This window comes from Epinephelus fuscoguttatus, linkage group LG5 (genome assembly GCF_011397635.1).
Source record: "Epinephelus fuscoguttatus linkage group LG5, E.fuscoguttatus.final_Chr_v1".
NCBI classification, from domain to species: Eukaryota; Metazoa; Chordata; class Actinopteri; order Perciformes; family Serranidae; genus Epinephelus; species Epinephelus fuscoguttatus.
Genome location: NC_064756.1, coordinates 41,137,480 through 41,164,944, shown reverse-complemented (window position 1 = coordinate 41,164,944; position 27,465 = coordinate 41,137,480). Strand labels below are relative to the sequence as shown.

Genomic DNA, 27,465 nt, shown 5'->3' with positions numbered 1-27,465 from the left:
AAACAAAAATGCCAAAACATTTTCTATCAAGAAGTAGCCTAATTCATTCATCATAATAAATTCATTACTATAATAAATAATTATATTATTAATTTCAACAAACAACTGGATAAATTATTATTTATTAATAATTAATTGTTGTTGATGGGGCTGTTGAACTTTTGAGTTTTTATTTGTCATGCATGATAGATAAAATGTCATTGGGTTTAAAGCAGTTGGTTGTACTAAACAGGACATCTAAAGATTTCATCTTGGGACTCAAGGAAATCTTTCATTTTCTGATATCTTACAGACAAAACGATTACTCAAGAAAACAATCTGCAATATGCTATTAAATGACAAATGATGAATTATTTGATCGATAATGCAAATAACTGTTAGTTGCAGCTGAATTTTTTTTAAAAGCTTGTGAGGATAAACATAGTTACATGAAAAATTTCAGTTTGGCATTTTATCCAGGCACTAGGTACTTAGAGAGAATGTGTTTTGTTTGTTTTAAAAGACTATTTAAGTTTAATTTTTTTTCATAAACAAACACAAAAGTTATAAGTTTTGATCATTATCCACTAAATGGGCAGTATGTTCAATCTATTTAAGTATTTCTTAAGACAGAAATTAGTAAATATTACCCCTACTATATTTTAGTATATTATGACAGTCTTGATGCTAGATTTGATACTTAATGTTTTTATAGGCTATAGCTTATTCTGAAACAGGTATATTGTACATATTTGTCATTTTATAGTAGTTTTTAAAAGTATCTTTGCATTTCTCGTTGTAATTTTTCTATTCCATATTTAACATGTTGAGTGTTGCAGCATTTTGCCTTACTTGGATCCCTCTTAATATGTTTATTGTATGTTTAATGTATGCACCAAAAACAAAGCAAATTTCAAGTGAAAACCTACTTGGCAATAAATCATTTTCTGATTTCTGATTGATTGATGTTTTGGGGATATAATAAGATGCTTACGTCATTCATTATATTTATCTGTATCGAAAGAGCACCGCGTAATTATCGTAAAACATAGTATTATTAATCAGACAGCAGTATCTTTTGGAATCGGTTTGTTATATAACTGGGGATATCTTTGGTTAATTTTTTGTAAAATCTAGTCATCCTAAAAAAGTCCAGTGCACTTGGTTCAGCCCTGGGGGTTACAGGAAGTTGTAGCTGCCATGTTTAGCTGCTTTGTTGTAGATTCCTTGTAGGTTTCCTGCAGATTTTAGCCTAAGTGTTGCAATGGAACCGAGCTGGAGTACGTTTTTATTCCAAGTAAGTGGCACAGTACAACGGTAGTCTGAGAAACTGCATACACGTTTTTGAAATGTCGTAAATGTTGTTGCCAAATATTTGTATAGCACTTTATAAAACGAGTTAGGGTTAACGTTAGCCAAGCAAAACAAAGGTGTTAGCGTTAGCCAGCTAGCTAGCTTCACTGTGTGGGTTGCTGTAGCAAATTGCTAACCAGCTTTATCGAACCCGAGACCCCCGGCTGTCTGAACTACGGAGAGGATCCGAGGCCGCTTCTTTGCTTTTGGCTAAACTCTGCATCATATCACAATACGAGGTTTGTCTCAAGACGCACAAAATCACCGTGAAGCTCATTTCTGGTGCCATTGCTGTTGATGCGCGCGCGTTAGCAAATTAGCCAGTAGGTCGAGCTATTGCTAATGCATTTGCTAAGCTAATTGGCTAATGTGTCAGCTAACTAGGATACTTTACTCGCCTTCACCAGAGCAATCCTCACCACAATACAGATCACAATGAGTGGCAAGCAGTGATTTATTGTGAGTCGTAAATTTAAATCTGATGATGAAAGGCAATTGAAGGGGTTCTTATAGCCTGAGCGTTACATCAGACACTCGTCTATTAACAAGAAGTTGGCTAACGCTAACACTGTAAATTGGAGGGTACCTAGCACGCGGACAGCAGACACTAAACTGCAGCAAAGACGCCAAACTTTTTTATTTTACCATAAATCTGGAGCCGGATTGCGAATAGCAACGTGCATCAAGTTAATCTCCAATCACCGCTGACCCAACAGTTTATTTACGCCAGCCACTAGGTACACTACAAAGTTTGTGTCCCTTCAGTTTTTTTTTAAAAAAAAAAAAACAAACAAACTTTAATGGCATGTTCAACTTGTTTTCACTTTTCTGCATCGTGGAAAAGCATTCACTCAAACACATCCTGCACGCCAAGTACGTTAAGTTAAATTATATTTTTATGGCCTTGTATATTAATGGGCGTGCAAGTAACGTTAACGCTGTGTAACGTTCGAAGGCTTTATGAAAATAAAGAGATGCTAAGTAGTTAATCTACAAAACCATACTTGGAAATTACTAGGGTTCGTCAGATATTTATGAATTTGGTCACTAAATCAGTATTTAATTATCAATTGTATCATTGGAGTTTCTGTTAAGTGTGCTGCAGACATACAGTAGCTTCTTGTATGACGACAGTCAGTACAAACTGTTTCTGCTGATTGACAACAGAGTATACTTACATGTTTTTCACATCAGAGGTGAAATGTATCTACTGTTCTGAAGTTTTTGGCAAGTACTGTAAGTAAGTTCTCATCGTAAGCTTTACTTTTATTGATTACATTATTATTAACACAGAAAACTGTGCGTCGTCTTCAGTTATGTCCCTTCTGTTTATACATTTCAATTGTGTTCATGTGTGTCATACCACACATGAAACAGCTGTTTATCTGGGCCTTAAAATTCTACAGTCCCCATGAGCCTCATTACCATTGGCTATGGAAAAGGTAGCAGCCAGAGCTGTGAGATCTTACTTTTTAATGTCTCATGCCTGCAGTAAGGAAAAAAAAAAAAAAAAAAATCTCAATTCATCCAGGGACCCCTGTAAAACTAAACATCCAGCCTACTTCACTGGGAATGTTACTGGCATGGCAGCAGAACATGAAGCTGTGTGATTGGATGTTTGTTGTCTGGAACTTGTTGGTTACCTCTTTCTGAAAGTTTTGTACACAGTCTTGCAGCTTTGACAGGTCCTGACACCTCTGTCATGATGTTGCATTTATCTTCTGCTTTTGCTTGATGATCAGAATCAGAACTGCATTTAGTGGGGTGAATTACAAATGGGGAAAAAACACATTTATAAAAAGTTTAACCACAGCTGTAGTTTGTTAGAAATGCTGTACGTGAGATGAGGCTGAAGAGGGCTCTTCAGTTTTTGAGGAAACAGTGACAGATTTTGTACAGTTGTGAACATGTAATGCCCTTTGTGCTGTGGACCAATTTTGAGAAAGTATGTCCTGTTAATCTTCAGGGTTTGGTTGTATCACTATTGTTACAATGTTCTTGTTGGTTATTCTTAAATGGTAATGTTTTTTATTTATTTATTTTTAACTTTATTCCATGCATTTGATCACTTTTGTTCTGACTGCAAGACACAGGTTTACAGTGCATAGACCAGTGATACTCAACTCATGGTCCAGCCACAACTGGTTGCTGGGTGGCCCCCCAACCAATTTTTAATTTACAATAAAAACAGATTGATTCACATTGGAATTGTTTTGTACTATAAGGTGTCAGAGTGCATAGAAAGCATCAAAATAAAGCTTGCTTATCAAAATAAAAGTCCCAGGGGAGGATCCCCCCCAGGCTGGGCTGAGCCTCGAATGTCCTTAAAACCTAGACACGTCCTGCCTACACCTAACCAGTGCATGACTGCGCCAACTGCTGCTGCCCCTAGCTTTTTGTCGTTTTGCAAAAAATGGTCCCCAGGCAAAGCAAGTTGAGTATCCCTGGCATACAGACTCACAGTCACAGCAATTGATTTCATGAAGCTTCGGTTGCTATGGCATCTGTCATACTCATATAGCAACGCTCATCATATGTGTAGGCTGCTACTTTGCGCCACTGCTAAAGAGGTGCTGCTGTTAGTGGTTAGTGTCCGTGTCAGTTTAGCTTAGTGGCAGATATGAACAGAATACCTGGAGTTGGTGTGAAGAAGACAAGGAGTCTATTAGGAGGCTTATTATTTAGAGTCTACTTGGTTCACCTCATGTGATGAAGCATCTAATGAGGCAGCATTGTGATAAACTTCACTTGATATTGTTCGTTAGGCGTTGTTATGATGGGATTTGAAGGGGTTGGAGTTGTTGTCAGCCTATGGTACCCTGGAGACTGCCTCACAAATGTTGCTGTTTATATATCTTAACTCCTGCCATACTGTAAGATATTTTTGTAGAGATGGGATTACTTCTTTTTTTGTGCATTTTTTATATTCTTAACAAACATCTTTTGCAGTGCTAAGCAGTAAACTGAAAAAAAAAATCATTAAAATAAGAAATCTCAAGGAAATCATTATTGCATTCTATTGAATTGGTCCCAGTCATGGTGAAGCAATACTCATCCTTTCAGAGAAAAAAGAGAAAAAAAACAATGACTTTGTTTTGGGGTTTTTTGTACTTCTTCTTGTTAATTTCCATGCTCCTAACTCTTTTTCAGTACTATTTATCTTGGAAGGGACCTCACCCTTCACAACAGATTTCTATCAAAATCATCAGAGCAGCGTGATAGAACAGCAGGCTGCTCTCACTGTTCTTGCTGAGAAAGAGAGGGAGCATTTGGCCATTTGTTAGACTTGCATACACATATGCTAGGAGACATGCTAATTGCAGTAATGATCGTAGTGTGAGTACTGCAACAGTGTGGCAGATATAAAAGCGAGTCGACAACCTGTGACGGCCCCTAGCTCTCTGCACCATGCTAAAACACATAGCGTGGCCGGCCTCACTACATAGGCAAGTGGCCGGCAGCTGTAAACCCCCTCCCACCCCCCTGAGGGCCATAAGTGCATCAGTGCTTGGATTTCTGTCGTTCATAAAAGAACACAGTGGGAAAAAAGCAGCACTTGGGATCCTGGCCCCCTCAGACCACAACCCCCCTCCTGGCTGACCGGGTTGGATGCTTGGCTGAACCCGAAAAGCTATGGGTCAGGTCTTTAACCCTGCCCAGTGTTGACTACAGAAAGGAACAAGGCTATCTCAATTGCCACATCTCTGGGTTGACCTGTTGTAAAGTTGGTGGTTACAATGTGAATCTCTGCTTTCTCCCTGCCCAAAATATTCATACAAGCCCCCCCACCTTCTGTTCGTCCTACCCCACTGGGGATCTGCCATGACCAATTGGACAATGCTCGCCAGCAGCTGCAGACTTAAGATGTCCTCCATACACTTTTTTTTTTTTTTTAACTGCTGTTAGGCTACATTTTCTTTGCCTGTCATTGCTTTATTTACCTATTTGGTGTATTGTGTAATTCTTTATTGTCTACATCATTTTGTTACTCTGGCTTTTCAAAAGCTCAGTTTTCTCATTTTATGCATCCATCTGCAAAGCACCTGCCCCACCATCCTTCACCAAACCAATTTAATTGTGATTTGCAGTTCATGCACAAAAGGTAAATGTAGGGCAGTGTGATATGGCCAAAAATGTTATCATGCTAAATATTTTCATTAGCTGTGTTAAATGTTTAGAACAGTCTAATGCAATTAAGTGCAGGGACTGTCCCCCAACAAACCCTACCTTGGTAGCTCATTGGTTGCTCGGTCTCTTTACTCATTTATTTAGTAGAGTGTCCACACACCTTCTCATTCTTATATACATAGAGGTATACTGGTGGCTTTACAGCCTACATTTTATTTCATTTAGAGTCATATTATTGATTATCTGTGATCCCCACGGTCAATTTGGTCGTTGCGACAGTGCAACGCAACACCACTTACACTAGGTGGCGTCAAGCTAAAAAAAAAAAAAAAAAAAAAAAAACCTGAATCCTATCTGTTGGCTCTTTAAGTGCAGTGCAGTCTAACATGCAGCTCTTCAGAAAAGTTAGGACTTAACCTCAGGAACATTTGACTGTATTAACTTTCACTGCAAAAAACACCACTGATACTGTGTCCTTTGCCAATATGAATTTATAGCATATCATAGTATGGACTTTATTCCCTGAAATACTATTTGGCAATCCCCATGCTCCATATGCTTTGCACATAGAAAAGCAATGTAGCTCACCAAGTAGATCATGTACCATTAAGGCTGAGTCCTTACAGCAGAGGCCCTGGTTTCGAGTGTGGCCTGGGCCCTTTGCTTCATGTCATCCCCTGTATTTACTCTGCCTTTCCTGTCTGTCACTTTAAAATAAAGCTGAAATGCTGAAAAAATAAGCTAAAAAAAGAGAGAAATGCAATAGCAGAAGTGCAGTCTTAATTTACATATTCTCACATGATAAAGACCACAGCCTTCATTTAAATTTGAGAGTCAGTTTAACAGCTTAATGGCTTGCATCACTTGTTTCATTTGATGGTTTCTTTTATTTTGTTTTGAGGAAAGAGGAGTATATTGAAATCAGTATACTAAAAGTAGTATTTCTGCTGTCATCATGGCCAATATTTTATATGTCAACCTTTCCCACTCTGTTGATCGTTTGCTTCAGATGTGATTTGAGAATGCGTATTAACATTATTTCACATGGCTCTATCTTTCTCATTACAGCAAGCCAATGAGGCTCTGCATCACCAGCACCAAGTAGCCGGGAACAGCCTCTTGCCTTTGCTCAGTTCTGGAACGGAGCCACCTGATCAGAAACCGGTGCTGCCCATTCCCTTGGACCAGAAACCCCCCGTCAGTGCTGCAGAACTTCTTAAAGACAATGTGGCTAGTGGGACTGGGGGAGGAGGTGGTGGAGGGCCTCCAGTTGCTGTGGTCAAAAAGGAACCCAAATCAAAGACACCCTTCATCTGTGGCTACTGCAACAAGGCTTTCCGGGACAGCTACCATCTCCGGCGGCATGAGTCTTGCCACACTGGCATTAAGATGGTTTCGCGGCCTAAGAAGACACAAACAGCTCCAACCATGGTGCCGCTCATATCCACTGTACCACGTGAGAATAGCGGAAACCCTTCATATATTACTACTGTAGCTGGTATCCTGACAACAGCCACCACGTCAACATCCACAGGCACCAGCATCATGACCCCAATGCAACACCAACAGCAGCAGAGTATCCCTAAGAAGCCCCCCAAACCAGTGAAAAAGAATCATGGGTGCGACATGTGTGGTAAGGCCTTCAGAGATGTGTACCACCTCAACCGCCACAAGCTGTCGCACTCTGATGAGAAGCCGTTTGAGTGTCCCATCTGCCAGCAGAGATTCAAGAGGAAGGATCGCATGACATACCATGTTCGCTCCCATGATGGTGGAGTTCACAAGCCTTATATCTGCTCTGTCTGTGGGAAGGGCTTTTCCAGGTATGTGGACATCATTTCTGAACTTTTTATAAGGTGCATGAAAACACTATTTTAAGGCAGTGTATTTGTTGATTTTTTTAAAATGCCTACCATGTCAAAAGATAGACACGAGAGCAAAGACTGCTTGCATGGGTCTAGACGAGCCCAACCAATATGGGCTTTTTGAAACTGATACCGATTTAATTCACCGATAACTGATATGGTGGCTGATATAGGGAATGTTTATTAACTGAAATGAAAATAGATCATTTCTGCTAGGATTGTGCACTGATTGTGCACCGATATGACCATTCAAAGATACTCAGTGTTGCTCTCTTAAACATATAACTTTATTTAAGAATATTACTATCAATCAATTCTAGAAATGAACAAATGACTGGATTTGCTAGATCCCTTTGCTATGCAGGAAGTGGCAGACAACTACATCCCCATCCTCAGAGAAGTAGTCCCACGCCTTACTGCTTGTTCACTGTCACTTTTTAGCCATTTGTAGGTGATAGAGGAAAAACATTTCATTTAAGATGGACATTTTTAAAATGTACAAATAACATTTCAATTTAACTTATATATTTTATGTGTCAAATTGATCTGTAAACTATTCAGTAACTATAGCTGTAACAGGACTGTAGTGGATTAAAATATTGTCCTTATGAAATAGTGGTTGAGAAGTATAAAGTAGCACAAAATGGAAATACTCAGATAAAGTATAAGTGCCTCTAGTTATTATTATTACGATACTTAGGTCACAATAAATTATTATTGCGATATGCTGAGTATTGTGTTAAAATATATTACGATATATTGATACTTATTCCTTTTTTCTAACTGCAAATTATTTCCCTAAAGGAAAACTTTGTCAACATCCGTTGTTCCTTATAAGATAGAGTTTTCAGTCTGTTCATCTGACTTAAGTCATTCTTATTGTAGCAAAATGTGATGCAAAGCAGACAGACTAACCAACGCCGTCACAAAACCTGTCATAACTGCTGCATACAGTTAACAAACTGAACTGATTTAATGCCCTCTGTGAGACAAATCACTTCACATGCAGGTGTGAATGGCAACACCAATGTTAGAAGAGTTGTCTGTCACAGCTAGGGCTGGGCGATAAAAAGATAGCAATATCTATCGCGATAGACACGTGATTGATATCAATAGAAAATACGTTCGATAAAACGTCTAATAAAACAGGAAGAAAATCACCGTCCTGAACCACAAGGCATTCTGGGGGATGCAGTTCCAGTGAGGGCTTCAGCTTCTCCCAGTGCTCCCGGCCCAGCTAAGCAAGTTTGGTTGCATGAACAAACTCACTCACTCACTGCTTGCAGACCTGCCAACCTGTACGCATTTTGCGTACCAGGCACGCATTTTGACATCAAAGTACGCTGGTACGATTTGATGCTCTAAAAGTACGCATATCACTCGATCGCGCATTTCGCCGGTTTCAGTGTATTTGTCTATGCAAGATGTCACTCAAGTTGATACCCGGTGAATATAGGCGCGTAGGAGGAATGAAAAGATTTCGGCCAATCGGATTGCTGCATATTGCTTTGAGAGCTTCTGTCTGTAAACAGTTAACTTTAGCTTGTGTCTATTAGAGCTAGCTTCTGTCTGTAAACAGTTAACTACAGTCTCATAGCAGTTAGCTTCTGTCTGTTAGCAGTTAGCTCTTATTAGCTCCTCACCATCAGCTCAGACCGGAGTTACCGTGTGTTCAGTCCGGTAGACGGTATCACCTTCTCATACCCGTTTAAGAAATCTCACTCCACCACCGAGTCCTTTTTTATTTATTTTTTTACGCTCTCTAGTGTGTTCACTTGTGTGTGTGTGTGTGTGTGTGTGTGTGTGTGTGTGTGTGTGTGTGTGCGTGCGCGCGCGCGCGTGTGTGTGCAGGCACGTGTGTGTGCACGCCCAACTCTGCCGTGCGTGATACAGAGAGCAGGGGAGGATTGTAAACGCACGACCATGTAGAGACAGAAATGACACGCAGTCTGTAAATAAGATAAATAACATAAGGCTATTTAGTTTGTTTAATAAAAGGACAAGGTATAGACCTGTTCTATAGGAAAGGTTACCTTAAGTGACTTCTTTGTGATCTGGCACTATATAGAAAATAAAACTAAATAAAATTAACTTGACCTTCAAGGGGGGGCGGGTGGGGTGCCCCCCTAATAAAATGGTAGGGCAAACACTGAAGTAAATAGTGTCAAAGTCACCTGTTGTCGATACATTGCTGGTGAGAATTGTACCAAGGTAAGCAAATTGCAGACAAATTTGCATTCAACTGTGTAATGAAACCATGTGCCCTGCCTGAATAACTATAACACACTTATGATAAAAAGACTTTTTGTTTGATGAGTCTGCTGAATTTCTATAAGAAAAAAACAAGGCAATAAGAAGAGAGCAGTTCTAATAGGTGTCGTACTACACAAGAACATGATGAGGAATGCTAATGTAATGCACTTGTCTATGATCTGTTATCTATTTCTGTATGAAATTGCATGAAAATAGGATTTCGCCGTGATCTTTCAAAATTTTCTCGGGGGAGAACCCCCCAAATCCCACTTGAAATCTTTCTTTTTGTCACAATAGGACATATTACTGTATTTTTTAAGCAGATGATCAATGCTACCATCAGATTGATGAAATTGACCTTGATCTGCGCTATAAAACAAATATTGGGCGTCTATGGACGTATGTGGGGCTTAGGCCTGTAGATATGAATATGTAAACGTACGCTCGTTTCTTATGTTTGCCACATGTGCATATTGACTTTTATGGTTAAAAAAAAAACAAAAACAAAAAAGTGCCGCCGTGTCCGCATATATTTATGACCACGCACAAGTGTCTGGTAAGGTGGTACTCATAACCTTTCTTCAAGGTTGGCAGGTCTGTGCTTGTAACGTACGTAGCATTCCAATAACCTGTTGAGTGAGACGCACACTAGCAGTTTCATGTTTGGTTGCGCCTTCGTGCCTCGTGTCTGCAACTCATAACAAAACAGTGAAAGGAGAAAATAGGCTCATTGGAGATGAACTGCGCCTCGCCTGGAAAGTAGACGAGAGCAGGCAGCCGCAGCGGGGGGCAGTGACAAAAAGCCGCGGTGAAGTCGGACAGTTTCCCGACAGTTTCCAGCAGCCTTCAGTCCGTACAGGAAGTCACAGACACACTAACATCCTGTCTGGAATGATGTCAATTCATTAAGAAAGTGATCAGACCCATATATCAGTTTGTTTTCAGTCTCCAGTTGTTTTAATTATGATAGATTAATTTATTAAAATGCTTTACATGTGATCTGTAGTTTATGTTCATGATTTATCCTCCATTTGACATGAATTCTCCTGTAAATCAGCATCATATCAGTTTGACCTGTCCCCTCAACTACACAGGCTGAATAAACTGTGTTTGACTATAAGGTTCATTTTTTCAGAAGAAAAAAAATACAAGACAACAGCTTTCATCAAGGCTCAGTCAGATACAGTCAGGGCTTCACATCTGTACACGTTATTTTAAGTGTTAATATACAGTAGACTCTGTCTAGGAAAGGTCAGTTCGCCAGTTTGGCAGTACTACGGAATTTATAATTAACCAGTATATTTATTGATTTGACTGTTTTTCATGGTTATGTTGACCTCTTTTTCCTCTGTGTCCGTTTGTTCACTGATATGAAACACTTATATCGTGATACATTTTTCAGCCATATCGTCCAGCCCTAGTCACAGCAACAAGATTTTTGTCAGCAATACCCCATTCTTGTGCTGCATTTTGCAGGATATCGGCAATGTTTGCTCCGCTATGACTTTCATATACTTCTCTAGTGTGGAGAACGTGAGACAGCAGTCTCTGTGAAATAATGTGCCGATACAGTCACATATGAATCACGAATCATCATATGAAAGTCCAGGTGTCCCAAGTTAATGCCACCCTTCCTGCTGTACTAAAAGATTCCTCAACTTTATGCTTCACTTCTCTGTAGAGCTTGGGTATGGGTGTATTTGTGAAAAAAATTCAGGATGGAATCACATACCTGGGTTCCAGTGTTTTTAACATGTAATAAAAGCCTTTGTTTTCAACAATGCTTTATGGACGCAGATGTTGCACGTGACGTAGGTGATGAACTGTGTGGTGTTTTTTTTTTTTTTTTTTTTTTTTAAGCTCTCTCAGAGTTGGATGGTAGTTTTGTCAATTTAAGTGTGTCCAAAGTTGGTTGATGTTTTGGTGGAGCAGGTTTAGCATTAGCTTGGTCATCAGTGGCTAACTCCATCTCTAGTTGGTAACGTCTGAGGTGAGCCCTCGTGTTTGTCGTATTCCCAGAGTATTTTATTCTTATATGATGCTGCTTGCAAATCCAGGGCTCGACAGTGTGAGTGTTTCACTTGCATTTGCGACTAAAAATAGGTGTGTGCGAACTGTAAAAAATATTTAGGGGCACATGTGCGCATGAAAAAAATCAGCTGAAGCAGCCTATATTTTTGTCAATAAAAAAATATGATAATCTAACCGCAAATGTTGGAGGAACTCCAGCCGCCTTCCCTCTTCCCTCTTCCCCATATGACACGGTTATGGGCGGTTTTCCAAGCCACTGTCGGCACAATGAATCATGAATATCATGTCTAAAGTGTCATGATAATATCATATTTGGGGGCCTCTGGTGATTGTCACCCATAGATATTATTGTGTAAAACACGCTGAAGAGAGATACAAATCGATATAAATGTATATGGACTGGAGACACACATGTTGCAATATTCCTAAGTGGCCACAAAATGACCACAATGTAGAGACCGTAAGCTTATTTTACACAAAGGCTGAGATCAATAAATCAGATCAATTAATTGTTATTGTACATTTAACTGCCTTCACACAAGCCTCACCACTGCTGACTGTCAAGTTTACATTTTGTTACCTTCACAAAAGCCACAGTGATTGAGCACTGATTACTCACTGGGCAGGAGTTTTGGTCCGGCAGCTCTTTGTAGATGGAATTGGTGGTAGACTTGCGTATTCTGTTGGGTGGCAAGTTGTAGTGGAGATTTTGGGTGTTTCTGACTTGTTTATGGCACAAATTACAAATCACTTTGTTCATGTTCTCTGACTTCGCTTGTTCGTTTAATTTAAATCCAAAGAATCACTAGAGAGATGCATCAGCATTCACTTTGCTAATGAAAGCGGACATCTTTAATGCTGCATTTAGGGCCATATGGGTAATTGCATACAGGTCAGATGAATGCTAGCATGTCGTTACTTTCTTTTTTATACACTACAACAGTAAGATAAGATAAAATACACCTTTATTGATCCCACAATTGAGAAATTCCAGTGTGTTGAAGCGTAGAGAAAGCAAGAGAAAGAGACTCAATATAGTGCAAAATTCATAGCAGGCGTTGCATAATTGAATCACTGGAAAAGTTGGCACAGAGCACTGAATTTGTCATATCTGTCCACCAAATCTGATGTTGTCGACAACATGACTGAAATGTGTATCATGATACTTTCTTCTGCCATATACAGCCCTTATCTACTAGTGAAGCCAAAGCTGAGGGATTTTCATTTTTTTCCCCTTGTCTTCATCTCACCCCACAGACCTGATCACCTAAGCTGTCATGTCAAGCATGTCCATTCCTCAGAGAGGCCGTTTAAGTGCCAAGTAACGGTAAGAGTCATGACTCAGTCTCCTCTGCATATTGCTGTCATACTCGCTCTGAGTGTAGACTTGTGTATTCATTGAAATAATGATCAACATAATTCATGCTCAAAAGGCCAGATCAGATTAGACAACAGCTGCCATCTAGAAGCTACTACTTGGACAGCTGAGTCACCATTGCAACAGGTCTTTCATTTGCAATGTAGTTTACATTACACATCTTGCCAGTTTCACATTACAGATCTCCGCTAAGTGCAAACGAGTTCTCCATGCTTTCAATCCACAATGTGAATGTCCTATAGGGACAAAGTCAGTCCAGAATTTGTGGCAGAACAAATTACTTATCATATATATACATATCTTTACATTTTGTGCAAGCAAGGAGCTTTTGTTTGTCTTATGAATACAAATGCCTTTTGTGCAACAAAATTCAGTGGTTTTGTGGATGTAAGTAACATGGTTGGGTTTCTTATGTGTTGAAGGAAAAAAAGAGAGAAAAGAAACTGTATTCACTGGTTTTCTGTTCCAGGCATGTACCTCCGCCTTCGCTACCAAAGACCGTCTGCGCTCCCACATGATTAGGCATGAAGGCAAAGTGACCTGCAATATCTGTGGCAAAATGCTAAGCGCTGCCTACATCACAAGTCACCTCAAGACGCATGGCCAGGCCAGCTTCAGCAACCCGTGTAACAATAAAGGTAGGCCACGTCTCCTTGTACTTCTCTTCAAGCTCCTCACTACTTTGCCCACTTTTCAGTTTAAAACTTAATCGGTAGGCAAGTTGAGACTGTGACAACTCCCTAACAACACATCTGTAAACTTTGCATAGGCTAATAACATATTGGATACATAATTTGATTAACCAGTGATTTAATTTACAGTGGAACTAAGCAACAGACTATCACTGCCTCAACGGCTTCTCTAGAAGTCTGTTGTTTGTCCAATTAGTGCCATAATTGATCTGCCATTATCAGCTTTCAAGTTGTAATGTGGTTCTGATTAGGCCTGCTGCAGTAGTCCTAGTTAACATTGTTACGCAGTGTTTGGGCATACACTGATTATATTAGGTTAGGTTAGGTTATATTACTTGCCCATTGCTCCCCTTTGTCATTTTATTATTATTTTTTAAAGCGATATTTAGTCGGACAGCATCTCAAAAACTGTTGAGCGCATGATAACTTTTCCAATTGCACACAAGTTATGACTTCATTAGATTTCTGATGGTTGTTCAATCTAATGCTTATTTTGCACTTTTGTTCAATAACATTAGCAGTTCTGGCAATAATCACTTACATGTTTTATTAAAAAGTTAGTGGCAGACTTAATGAGGAAAGATATCTCGCAGTTGAAGAAACACTATCAAAGATGGTAGTAGGTATAAAAAAAACCCCACAAATCTGAGCCGTCAACACAAAATTTTCCAACTCCAGTTTTTCAGGTAGAGGTCTGTATGAACTGCCTTATTTAAGTCTCATTGAACAGATGCATAGTGCAATCTACCAGCTAGTGAGCTTTTAAATTAATCTAAACTGGTGATGTTCTGTCACTTTGTTCTCATAATATATTTTTTGTTCATTGTAGGATGGTGGTCATGTAAACCTGTCAGTTTCAATGTGTTGCTATTGTGTATAGTCCTTTGGAAGTATAAAGACTAACTACGAGTCAGAAGTGTAGCAGATATTAAGTAAGTGACTGGCTGACTTGTCACTTACTTAATATGTCACTAGTCAAATGGAGAATAGTTCCTGTGTTCCTGTATGTCAGTCGTATCAGCGCGTGTACCATAGCTTAGTCCATCGCTCCTGTTGATGGAGAAATCCCAATAAGCTTGTAGCTCATCTGACAGAAATAGTCTTGCCCACTAGATCCCACAAGATACATAGAAAAACCCCACAGTTACGAACCTTCAGCCTTGTACTTGGCCAGTATGTAACTGTTTAAATATTTGAATTTCTTCCTTAGATATTTGTTGAATTTCTTCCTGTGTTTGCTCCTCAGGTGGAATTGACTGTTCATGCTTTCTTTTGAAACTGTATTCCTCTGGTTTTGTTGGTCTAAAATAATGAGCTAATAGAAATTTAAAGCTGTGTAGAACTCTATGCTGGGGTGTTCATATTCTCATTGCTGTTGGCTGCATTGGCAACTTTCTCATAACCGAGAGGTAAGGCTGTGCAATTAATCGTCTGGTGATCGCGATTACGATTTTGAGGTCAAACAATTTCAAAATTAATGAAATCGAGGGTAAACGATTTTTGGTGATGGACTCCTTGAGATGTTATTTTGTCTTCTACGGAAGCCGCGCATGTGCAATACTGCCCCCTCCCCTCCCTTCCTCTCCTCTCCTCTCTTTACTCCACGAGCCGGTCAAGTAGGTGAACTACTAACTACGACTATGCGTGCGTGCGTGCATTGGTGCGTTCTTCTTTGTGTTAGCTGCTAACTGCTTTCAGCTACTGTTTAAATCTCCCGACAGTGGATCACACATGTAAGTCGTCAAAACATCACACTTGTGCCGCTCATGATCCCGTCCTGCCAGCTGTCCCGTTAACACAGACATTGTTTCGATGCTGTTACTACCTCCCATGGCAGATTAAAGGCGAGACAACTCTGTCCCCCATTCCACAATAGTACTCTTTAAACAGAATGGCGAGGTGGAATAATGGTGGGAAATTGCCACCTTGAAGAGGCAGTGTAAAAAGGGTTTATGATAGAAAACCGGCATCACAAACTAGGGGTATGGATTTTGAAAGGTGTGGGTGTTAACCAGAGAGGCCAAAAAAACAAGACACTATTAAGTTACATTATAGGAATTGCGTAATACAGCAACTTTGACCATCATGACCATTCTTTTCTTTCTCCCGCTCTCTTTTTCTTCTAAATCTGTCTTTTCTGTATTCCCCAATTTTTGTAGTGCAATACTAAATCACTGTTTATCTTTGTTATTTACTGTTTCCCTTAAAAGGACATGAATTAGATGTCATGAATAATGCAAAAGTAGTGACTGAGGTGACTAAAACAACCTCCCCACTTCAAATGATGAACAGCATCCTTGAGAAACAAAAAGTATGTCAGTTAGAATTTCTTCATGACTGCTGCATTATAAAGTTAAGTTTAACTTTCTTTACTAAATTGAAACATTCATTTGTTCAAAATGCCTTTGTTATTCTGACTTTGGTAAAGAAAAGAAGCATATGTTTTGTTTTCCTGACACCACTAGAAACTATAAAGCCCATCTTAAAAATGTTGAATATTTTACACCCCATTCCCACGCCACGTACACACAAATTAACCATGCCAACTGTTGACGCTGACTCCCAGATGATGGCACTGCTTCCCTGTGCTCTTGTAACCCCATATGTGTCTGTATTTCTGAATAGGCATAAGTGACTGGCAGTGGAACCACTCAGGGCCACGAAAAGGTAATCCAGTAGCTAGTAGCAGAAACCCCTAGACACTGAATTATAACCTCTGCAAATCATAAGTGGCCAGTTTTTCTTCAAGTACCATGTCACTCAAGTACAGAAACATTTCTTTCTCTGAGAACTGGTGTAATTAAGGTTCTTCTGTTTTGAAGATATACAGTTTTGCTAATATAAGGCTAAATATCACGAAGCAGGATCAATAGATAATTTAAGATAACCACAAACTGGACCATAACACTTAAGCTAGATGCACACTACTTGGCCTTTCATCAGAGGTCATCTTGAATTATTTGGCTGTCATTTCTGTCCTGATTTTGACCAGATTAATAAATTGGCTTGTTCATTCACTCAGCTCTTCAAATCTATCAATTACAATAACAAATAAGTTTGACAAAAATTAAGACAACCCAGGTGAGATTGGGTCAAAAATGAGCCAGCAGCGAGTCAGGCATCTCACAGCATGGGTGAGACAGGTTTAAAATGACTCTGTGATGTGCTGACCCTAGAACTCCACCACAGTCCTTAAGTGTAGTGTGCGTTCAGCCTGAGGAATACACAGAGATAAAGATGTCCTTCATAATGTGTTCCTGTTTCAACTGAAAGTTTTGAATTAAAATAAATGGACAGTTAGCTGGTTAGTCTATTGATCCTGCTTTTTGAATTTACCCCTCAGGTGAGTTGACTGTAGGAGAGATTTTAAATAACTCCTTCCAAGTCCTAATTGACAACTCTCACAAAGGTAGGTTTCTTCAACAATATTACCACAGTTGACATAATGCATTAATGATGTATTGACATTTTCAGTGATCCAGCTAAACAGCCAAGGAGCTGAGAGGGCTGTTGACTTTACCTGTTTTGGAGGGGTGGCATATGGTTGACCAGCCCTAAACATACTCGTATCTGTCTTTTTCAAAACAGATGCCAACAATGTGCACAACAACTCGGCCACCACAACACCAGTCACCAACACGGCAGCCATTACCTCGGCTGTGAACCGCGGTGGCATCGCCAGCAACCCCGTCACCATCGCTGCTCAGATGAACATCGCCACCAGCACGGTCAACATCACGTCACCAGTCAACCTGCAGCACCCAGTCACCATCACCGGCCCTGTAAACCTGGCCTCTGTCAACATCCCTACAACAGCACACATGAATATCGCCCACCCAGTGGCTATCACCACTCCTATGCCCATGAATATCACCGGGCCACTCAACATTGCCATGAGGCCCATGGAGAGCATGCCTTTTCTATCCCAAGTTCTGCCTTCCTCCCCTCCTTGGTAGAGCTTTTCTTTGTTTCTATCTTTCTTTCTTTCTTTCTTTTTTTTTTTTTTTTTTATTTTAGCCTGTGTAAGAGCCGATAATGTTTTAACTGCCTAATAATGGGTGAGCCTGTTAAATCTTAGTAAAATGGCCCTTTTGATGGGTGAATTAAACTTCAAAAGGTGATAACTAATGTAATTCAGCTATATAGATAGTAACCAATGATTGTTACTTACAGGAGTGATTATTACTGCATAATTTGTCATTTTTGGATTTTATTTGTATTTATAGAACATAAACATTTTAAATGCCCTTAATTATGACAAAGAATTGTTTTGCCAACAGTCACTTACTGGAGAGCATTAGTCTACAGAGCATGCGAGATAAAGTTTGCTGCCCTGCAAAGGAAAATCCATCAGTTTAACGCTCTGTTTTAGGGATGGGTAAATCCACACACTCATCTATCTTAGTACATTTTTTTAGTATTGGTATGTTAAATGTTGTAATATAGGACATTTCTAGAAATTTAATAGAGAGAAGTTTTACTGATACCAGATGGGAGTTTCTGTGTTTGGCTAACCCAGTGAAATAATTACCCGACAAAACAAGGTACTTCATCACATTGATGTAACAGCTCTGTAAATCAGATATTACCATGAAGCAGCATTGCTCACACTGGCTTAATACTTTAAAATGGAGAGAAACCTTAACAGCAAGGCAAAATTTCTGACAGATATCAAATTATTATCATCTCCAAGTGTATACCATCGAATCACTCAAACCTAGTCTATGGTGTTACACACTGCTGTCTAGTTAATCTGTAGTGTTGGTCACAGCTTTTAGTGAGTCTTTGGTTTCTGAGGGCCATGTCAGTCTCAGATATAAACCAAACTGGTTTGACAAAAACTAAATGTCATTTACTCAGAACCTGTTTAGACCTGGTGGTAACATGCATTTCGGTGATGCCAACACAACTGGACAGCCAAGACACATCATTATTCACACCTGTGTCTCTCATGCATCTCCAGCTGTCTCGCTTTTTTTCAGATTTCATTACTGCCCATTTCACTTTACTTTAGAAGGTCAAAGGGCCCAGCGCACCACTATGATGTCAACAGAAATCAACTTTTCTCCTTCCATAGGGCAAAACAAAAGATAGTCACGTAACACTTTGTCTAACTCATCATAAAATGGGCAAGTGATGGAGAATTAGCCCCTCGTCACTAACTACCATGGCCAGCATTGATGATGATGAAGCATTTACACTACAAAAGATATGTGGTCAAATGCATGCCAGACCACCTTGGCAAGTGGTTTGAGTGATAGGATCACAATGCATTTTGAAGATCGTTTACGCCTGTATTTAGTGTCCACTTGTGATCAAATCACTCAAGATGCGTGTTACCAGCTATACACAGGCTCTAAGTTTCCTCGTAGCTATCAACAGCATGTCAGTCTTCATCAGTTGTAGAGCTGTCATTGCGAGATCTAAATATGGACCTCCGCTCAGATAATCAATAGTTGTTACCTCTGCTGCCCTAGTTACCCCAGTGATGTCACAAGCCACCAAACACTTCAGATAACTTCTGTCCCGTGCTATCATTACATGATCCCGTGATGTGGGTGGGGGTGGATTGTTGACAGGTGATATTTCGTGCAGATATTCTGTGTAAATAATGACTATTTTATGCCAAAGATTTTCTAAGTATAGTGTTTTCCCCCCCTAAATTCTATATTTTAAAAGAAAAGGGGAAAACCTTTTAAACGGCATTTAGACACCAAATTCTTGTTTCTGAAATCCAGAGTAATGAAATTGACACTTTCAGTGGGCCTGTCTGACCTGTCTTAATTAATTTTTTATTAGAAGCTAACAATATCCATTACATATTTTTAGTTTTAAAATGCAATGCGTAAACTAATGTCAAGTTTTGCATTACTGGCAGTTCATCGCAAGAACATGTTTTATTATACTTTCAAACCAAAAGAGTATTTTGTTCCACTTTGGTTTAAAATTATTGGGCAGTTACAACAGTATCAGCTGCTACATTGTCACACATATGTTGTTTTTATTTATCCCATGTCTAGCCCTTTTTTAACTTGGGTAGTTTGTTTTACGATGACAGATATTTGAGGGTGAGCCAGCTCATTGCAGCTATGTCGGCATTAAACACATTATGTGCTGTGAAAAGGTTAATCCTTGTAGAGTCCTTTTCCACATTTCTTTCATTTCTATTAAGCCGCTGAAGGACAGTGTCGGTCTTGTAAAAGTGACCACTTAAGTGATTTCTTCAACTGGGCATCTGACTTCAAACATGGGTGACCTTACTATACCTTAGGCTTCATTTAACAGCTCCTTAAATGGAAGTGTATTGCCGGAGTTGTTCTTAAATGCTTCCTTTTAAGGCACATTTTGTTTCATGTTTTTTCTGTTGTTATTTTAGTGGACTTATCAGTATTTGATAGTTTATGTTTATGTAAAGATTAATTACAAAAAAAAAAAAAACACAAAGCTTCCATTTTGGGGGAGGGTGAGGGATGTTGTGGATTTCACTGATGGTTCAGAGGCTGCTTAGACCCATCAACCATCAACTCCCCCCATGTCTGTGTTTTAAAATTGCTGGAAACCAGTCAGTCGTCACTGCTGGATATTCAAACAAGTTTATCTGTGACCTCTGTTTGGGAAATTTTGTATGTATTTATGTCAGGACATGACAGTTGAAGGTACAACAAAGAGGAGATATCTCGTACTGAAAGCATGTCCCCTACGATTTGCCCTTAAAATGGCAGTATTATCAAAGGTCAAATAATTTTAAATTTTGATTACTTAGGACTCTTTAACTGTAGAGGTCAAAAGAGCTACCGAGTGGCTCGTTGGACTCTGTACTACAAAAGCAGCTCCAAAGTTAACTTGTGGTGTCTTAAGTTGGTTAGATTGTTTACTTAAGCAGGTATAGGATCCCATCACTGTCAGTCAAACTCAGGAAGGTTACTGAGAAAAGTCTTTTAAAACCATGTTCAACAATTTACACACTGACCATTTCTTTGTAAATATGAAACACTATTTTATTGCCTTTTACCTTTTGGGAGAGGGAACATCTCTCTACTTACCATAGGCTAGCAATGCAAGAACTCTATCACCACTGATGTGGCCGTCCATCCCGCAGAGGAGAGAGAAATGAGCAGAGACAAAAGGATACGGCTGGTGTCACTTTCTTTTTGTAACAAATGCATGAAAAGGCCATAATTCCACCAGTTTATCCTACGAGCAAGTATCACCTGTGTAACTGTGGCTGCTGCCATAGAACTTGCTTGTTGTCCAAAAACCATTGCATAATATTAAGGAGCCATACTGCTGCATCGGTTTCCATGATTCTTCATTGAACGCGGAGTATAGTGTATTCCCCTCTGATCGTCAAACGAGCTGCTTGCCAATGCATGTCATCTGCCCCACATGGTGCTACTCTTCAGAGACTAAAAGCCACACAATTCTTAAAGAATAAACACTGCTCATGTTACATTCATTGAAGGAACATGTCGCCCAGCAGCATGGTTCTTGTTTGTAATTTTGTAGGTTTTGGAAAATTGGTGAGTTCTGTGACACAGTGTTGTAGCTACACACATATTTGTCAGCAGGATCAACTCATTGTTCTTATAAAGAAACAAAACCAGCCTTAAACTTTTTAAGCTGAATTTTCTCTGTAGATCTCACTTGCAGAGCTCAGAGTATTGTTTATTTTAGTGTTTTATTTTTTTGTTTTTTTTTTTTATCCTGGCAGTTCAACTTGACTGGAAAGTTGAGGCTTTGATCACAATGGAGGCTTTATTTCCTGCTCAAAGCATAGGTGCACCTGAAAGGGCAAGATGGCAGAGAATCAGAGTATCATTCAATAACTCCACTTTCTTATATGATTTCCCTGTGGCGTCAATAACTCTTCACTTCATACCGACACCAGTAGAGTACTTCATTTGATACCTTTTTCTCCACTTCACTTCATTTAATGCGACAGGCAGTAGTATAGCCATACCTTAAAACATTTTGGCGGCATCTTAGCACACTAACCTGGAAACTCCATCAAATCCATGCACTCAACTTCACACCACAGGCTGTATGGGTTGTAGCTGCTGTGGAATTAACGTCGTATTATACATGCACACTTTATCGTGATGGCCCATCAGCAGGCGGAGACAGGTAATAGAATGCTTTTCAGTGTATGTAATCATTTATTGTGCAAAATAAGAAAAAGCATGTTGGCCAATTCTGATAGTTCATTTTAAAGTCACAGTCAGCCAGTACCAATGGCATGCAGATATTATCATGCATCCCAACTAAATATGACAACTTGTTTGGCATTCACTTCCTGCAGAAGTACCCCCTCCTCCTCAGAGTCCGGTGCTCCACCCTGTTTAGACATTCATTTGGGCATTCTAGTCTTAATTCTCTCAACTTTTATTTGGGACTAGCAGTGCTGTTTAGGTTCAGCTGGCACACTCTTTCATCTTATGAGAACAATGAGATTCATCATTACAAGAACACAAGTGCAAACATTTCTGGGGTTTAAGAACACACCATGAATGTGACAGATTCTCTTAGGACCTTTTTCGATAACAACTTTGAGAAAAACAAAGGAAGAAACTGGTGATTGAGGCCCAGTGTTGGAAACTGCATGTAACCGTAACTTCCATTAATGGAGGTCACTGTTAAGAATTGCCGTGAAAAGTGTATTTCAACAGCTCCACCTAGAGTCTCTCTGTTATGTGAGTGAAGTTGAGACTTTGCACTTTCAGGACAGGTTTACAGAACACACTGGGTCTACAACAGATGCACTTGTCACGGCTTGAGCCACAGACAATGACTGAACAATTGAAAAATCCTGTGAAGTCTCTCTTGTAATCTCAGCCTCAACTGTTTCTGCACCAGGCTCGCATAATAGTCCACAGTTCCTGGCAGTGTGTCCAGAGGAACACAAGAGAATTACTTTATGGATATGAAGCCTGTTTGTAGTTATGGGCCATTTAATCAGTGCAGGAACTCTGAAGCACTTGCAGCAAACTGTAGGATGTGTACACTACAGACAAGTGGTACTTAGAGGGGCATTTCAGTTTGGTGGAATGAGACAGAGACTGGTGTTTGTTTTTACAGTTCACCTGGCCACATCTGCATTTTGGCAGTCCAGGCTTTTGGCCCCTTAATTTTGTTGTTTGCATGCCAGCACTGTCCACCAAGGGAAATGCTCTGATGTGGAATGGCATTATGGAATTTGATTTATTTCCCATCTTTATTTTTGTTTATTTCTTTCAATGTTGCATGTGGATGACTGAGCTTGTCCTGTGTAGGTTTGAGTTCAACAACCGTTATTAGAAGGCTAGTGACTTTTTATGAAAACAAAACACTAAAAAAAAAAAACTAGGATGAAAGGAAGTGTGTGGTGTCATTTGTCCTTCTCCAGTGGCCGTAAACAAGTGTGCCTGAAATACTTTGCAAGACTTTTCCACACCTTGATGCTTCCTTCTCTAGATGTGCTGTGTGATGGAATAGTTTTGTGAGGGAAGCCTTCATCAGTTCAGACGGCTGAGCGCCCCACAGGTCTGGCAACCAAACTATGTTGTGATTAGCCGTTTTTTTATTTTTGAAACCTAATGATTGTGAAGTTATTCTACTTCAGGAACAACCTTGAAACATGAATTGAAATCTTTATTTGGATCAAGGTTGTGTAAATGTATCAATGACATTAAACCAGGTGGTAGTTTGGTTTTTTAATTTGACTCCAACCTAATGTGAAAAACATTATTTGGCCAAATATTGATCTGGAAGATCATTTTTTATTTTTTATTTTCTGTGAAGTTTGTATGATGAATTTGGCAGATGTGAAGGCAAATGAATGTATATCTTTGTACAAACAATTTAGTTAAGAGGACATGTTAGTTATGACCGACACATGCAAGAAAAAAAATAACCTTTTATAAATCTTTTTGTATTAGAACATTAACAATGGTAATTTTTGTATATACGAAGGCTAGGCTTTCTGATTAGCAGAAAGGTAAAAACATTCCTACATTTTTTTTAAATGTATGTCCATTGAGAATAATTATGTAAACATATGCGCAATGTTTTATGTGCCTTTTATTTGGGTTTGTCTAAATAAAAGAAAACAATAAAACATGATTGTGGACTGTCCATACTCAGAGGAAAGTCAATACTTGTTCATCTCAGCTGAATCTCTGGACTGACCCCCCCTGCCCCCTGCACTTGAGACACTCCACTAGATCAGGAGAGGTGTACTCCTTTCTGGTTTTAGTTGCTGTTCCTAGCTTTAGTCAAGGTTTGTGGGAGGCTGAGATGGTTGCCGAAGTCCCCGCCCGGTCTGTAGGGATGTTTGTGATCTCCAAACTCCTCCGTGTCTTCACCGGCTCACTGGCTCACAGTTGGCCTGCTCACGATGAAAGTGCCTCTGTGACTTCGCTAATTGGAGTGGATTTGTGGGGGATTTTGTGCCAAATCATGGTCTGTATTTGACGACAAAAACATTTCGGTGTTTTTTCATTCTTTAACTATTAAACATGGAAAATGTGATGGGGCTGTGTGAAGTGTGTCTTTGTTTGATATCCAGTAGTTAACTGACATCTGAATGAGCAAACGTGCTACAGTATAATGTAAAACAATCCAGTTTACCGATGGATCACAAGTGTATTTCATTCAATATATGCAGGGAGAAGCCATAATCTTGTTTTCCAGGCCTGGAAAAGTCCTAGAACCCTTGAACATTTTGGGAAAAGTCATGGAATTCAGTTGTTTTAGTTTTGTTTGATTTAATTCTTACAGTACTTCTCTGTGTATCACTTTTTTTGTAGCTGTTAACATAATGTAGCTTTAATATGCGTGGATGATTGACAATATTTTGTTTATGAATGTTTTTTATTTCCTCCCTGCATTCTGTCTCTTCTATGAGTAAGCTAGAATTATGTAGAGTTTGAATCTGATATGCTTGAAGAATGCTGGGAAAATGGGGTTGAAAAAAAATTGACAGTGTAATTTAACATGTAGGTAAAGTTTCCACACAGGTACCCCATTACTACTTTTAAATTTTACCACATTTTTAAGATTGTAATTTAGAGCACCAGTGCACACTTTTGTTTGGTTTCAACTGCTCTCAAAGTAGAGTGTGGCAGTCATGGGTGTGGTGGACGCGGGGTACGCGTGGGACATGTCCCCCGCACTTCCTGTGTCTGTGCCCTCTGTCCCCCGCACTTTTTTTTTTTAATTTTTATTTTTGTGGGCTTTTTGCCTTTAATGACAGAACAGAGTGTGAAATGGGGAGACAGAGGGAGAGTGGGGACTAACATGCAGCAAAGGGCCGCGAGCCGGATTCGAGCCCGTGGCTGCTGCAGCAAGGCAATGCCTCTGTACATGGGGCACCGGCACTATCCACTACGCTACCGACGCCCCGTCCCCGGCACTTTTTACAATTGTTCGATTCTTTTTTAACGTGTTAATGTGTTTTTCCGAGCCGTCTTTAAACGCACCATGAGTAGGCGGCGCCAGGCGGCATACACATGAGGTGTGTCTCAAATCACATACTTGCATTAGTACACTTCTATGTAGTATACTATATGCACTATGTACAGTCTTCGGCCGCTATTTCCAGTTTGAAAAGTGATTCCTCCCATTCCGCTACGTAGCCAAGATGGAGACCATTGAGTGCGAGAAGTGTCCATAGTTCCACACTCAACTTTTTGACCGTTTTGAGTGCATCATCCGGGTACTCATAGTGCACTGCATTTTCCATACTTTTCAGTGTGAACGCACTTATGCACTCAAAATATTAAGTGTAAGTACAGAAGTACACAATTCGAGACACAGTATTGCTGTCGTGTTGCGATCTGACTCAATTGCAAAGACGAGACGTGTTGCTGGGCAGTGCTGCTGTGTCTTAACTATGTTCAGCAAACCAGCCAGCAAGAAGCAAAAAACCTTGAACAGTTTCTTCAGAGATTCAAACAAACCGTGTAAGTTGAGTAATGCTGTTGCATGTAGTTAATGTTAGCTAAATGATGACTAATTAATAGATGCCAATATATCAATACTAATACTAATACTAATGCTACTAATACTAATGTTATTGTTACCTATGTTAAATCACTTGCTAGCTAGTTTCATGCTTGGAATAAACCCACTCCTCCTTAATTTCTGCACAGAACTTGTGCTCACTATTGCTTTGCACATATGTTTTTTTAATCTTTATTGCCACAATAGAAAGAGCAGGGTCAGGGAGGAGACAGTGGACCAGAGGCCAGCAAGGATGATCGTGCAGGGTCTACACAGGTGAGGAGAGAATATAACTGGCTGAGAGAAAATATCTATAGCATAAAAGTGACTTCGCAATTAATTTCCACAGCTATGTCGCCACTGCTATTCTTGATTCTATTTATACATTTTGCTTTGCACAGTTATTATCTGTATTATTGCAACAGATAGAAGAGGGACAGGGAGAAACCAGGCAGGTATTTGGCACTTAATTATCTGGCTACTTACCCTGTAGATGCTCAAGGGTCATTCTGTGTCAACCAGAGTTTGGCAGCTAAAACTTTAGATTTTGATAGTATATAATTTTAAAGAACTAAACCCTTGTGCTGTACTGTGGCTGCTTGTGGTTATGTGGTTCTTTAGCCACGAAGGAGAGGTGCAATGGAATGCGAGAGGATGATAAATCATTCAATAGACCTCTGAACAATTTGTCCCCCTCACTTCTGAAATGATGGCTACGCCCCTGGTGGTAGTCTGAAGGTATGAGGCATTCTTATTTTCAAACAAATTAACCAACAAGCCAGCTGAAGTGTGGAATGTCACTCCCCCACTCTGGGAGCTCCACTGCATCATGTCTACAGACTGCCTGTAATAGAATTACCATTTAGAGTAAAGAATACTTAGCAGTTAAGTTTGTGTTATATGTTGTAAATAGTCATGGAAATTGAATTTAATAATTAATTAATTGAATTATCCCTCTTCAACCAACATGGAACTGGTGCTGTTCCAGTTCCCACACTTAACTTTGAACCATTTGGAGCTTCATTCATCTAACATTCATCCTCTTGAGGGTCAGCTGACATTGGGCGAGAGGCAGGGTACACCCTGGACAGGTCGCCACACTATCGCAGGGCTGACACATAGAGACAAACAACCATTCACGCTCACATTCACACCTACGGACAATTTAGAGTTACCAATTAACCTAGTCCCCAATCTGCATGTCTTTGGACTGTGGGAGGAAGCCGGAGTGCCCGGAGAGAACCCACGCTGACACGGGGAGAACATGCAAACTCCGCACAGAAGGGCTCCCACGCCCGGGATCGAACCGGCAACCCTCTTGCTGTGAGGCGAGAGTGCTAACCACCACACCACCGTGCCGCCCCCATTTGGAGCTTGTCAACCAAAAATAAATTGGTTTGCAGGGTTTTTTTTTTTTTAACTAACGTGCGAACCGTGACGACATCAGTGGGCCTATCATATTCTACAGGTTGGAAAAATGTGCAGGGGTCTCATTATTAGTTGGTCTATGCTTTTTTTGGGATAAAGCTATATATCTGTAACAACAGTTATCAAAGCAATCCGCCACTTTATATGGTTTACCTCTGCAAAGCAGAAATGGTTCCGCTCACAACTGCTGAAATGCGGGCTGGTTTGTTAGATCGTACCAAGGTTCCAATAATCCTGTATGGACCTGGTTCAGGAGCCAAAGCTAATTTGGTGGAAAGGCGGGATGCATGGCCAAAAGTTTGTGGACCTCTTTTTCCAATACTTAATTGTCCTTTTGGCCTGGGCCTGTGTTTTTTTCTGCTTTGGGTTTTTTTGTTTG

General features: G+C 39.9%; 1 protein-coding gene across 3 annotated transcripts; it reads left to right on the top strand.

Annotated features, from left to right (window-relative positions):
- Positions 1-1,181: 1,181 nt before the first annotated feature.
- Positions 1,182-23,772, top strand: LOC125888777 (vascular endothelial zinc finger 1-like). Of its 3 annotated transcripts, XM_049576365.1 has the most exons (7): positions 1,182-1,276; positions 6,529-7,283; positions 12,867-12,936; positions 13,457-13,625; positions 16,305-16,346; positions 17,023-17,088; positions 17,268-23,772. In XM_049576365.1, the coding sequence occupies exons 1-7, from the start codon at positions 1,244-1,246 to the stop codon at positions 17,633-17,635; spliced, it is 1,503 nt and encodes a 500-aa protein (XP_049432322.1). In that variant the 5' UTR covers positions 1,182-1,243; the 3' UTR covers positions 17,636-23,772. The 3 variants fall into 3 exon arrangements, with proteins under 3 accessions (XP_049432322.1, XP_049432323.1, XP_049432324.1); XM_049576366.1 differs by lacking the exon at positions 17,023-17,088; XM_049576367.1 differs by lacking the exons at positions 16,305-16,346; positions 17,023-17,088.
- The last annotated feature ends 3,693 nt before the right edge of the window (positions 23,773-27,465 follow it).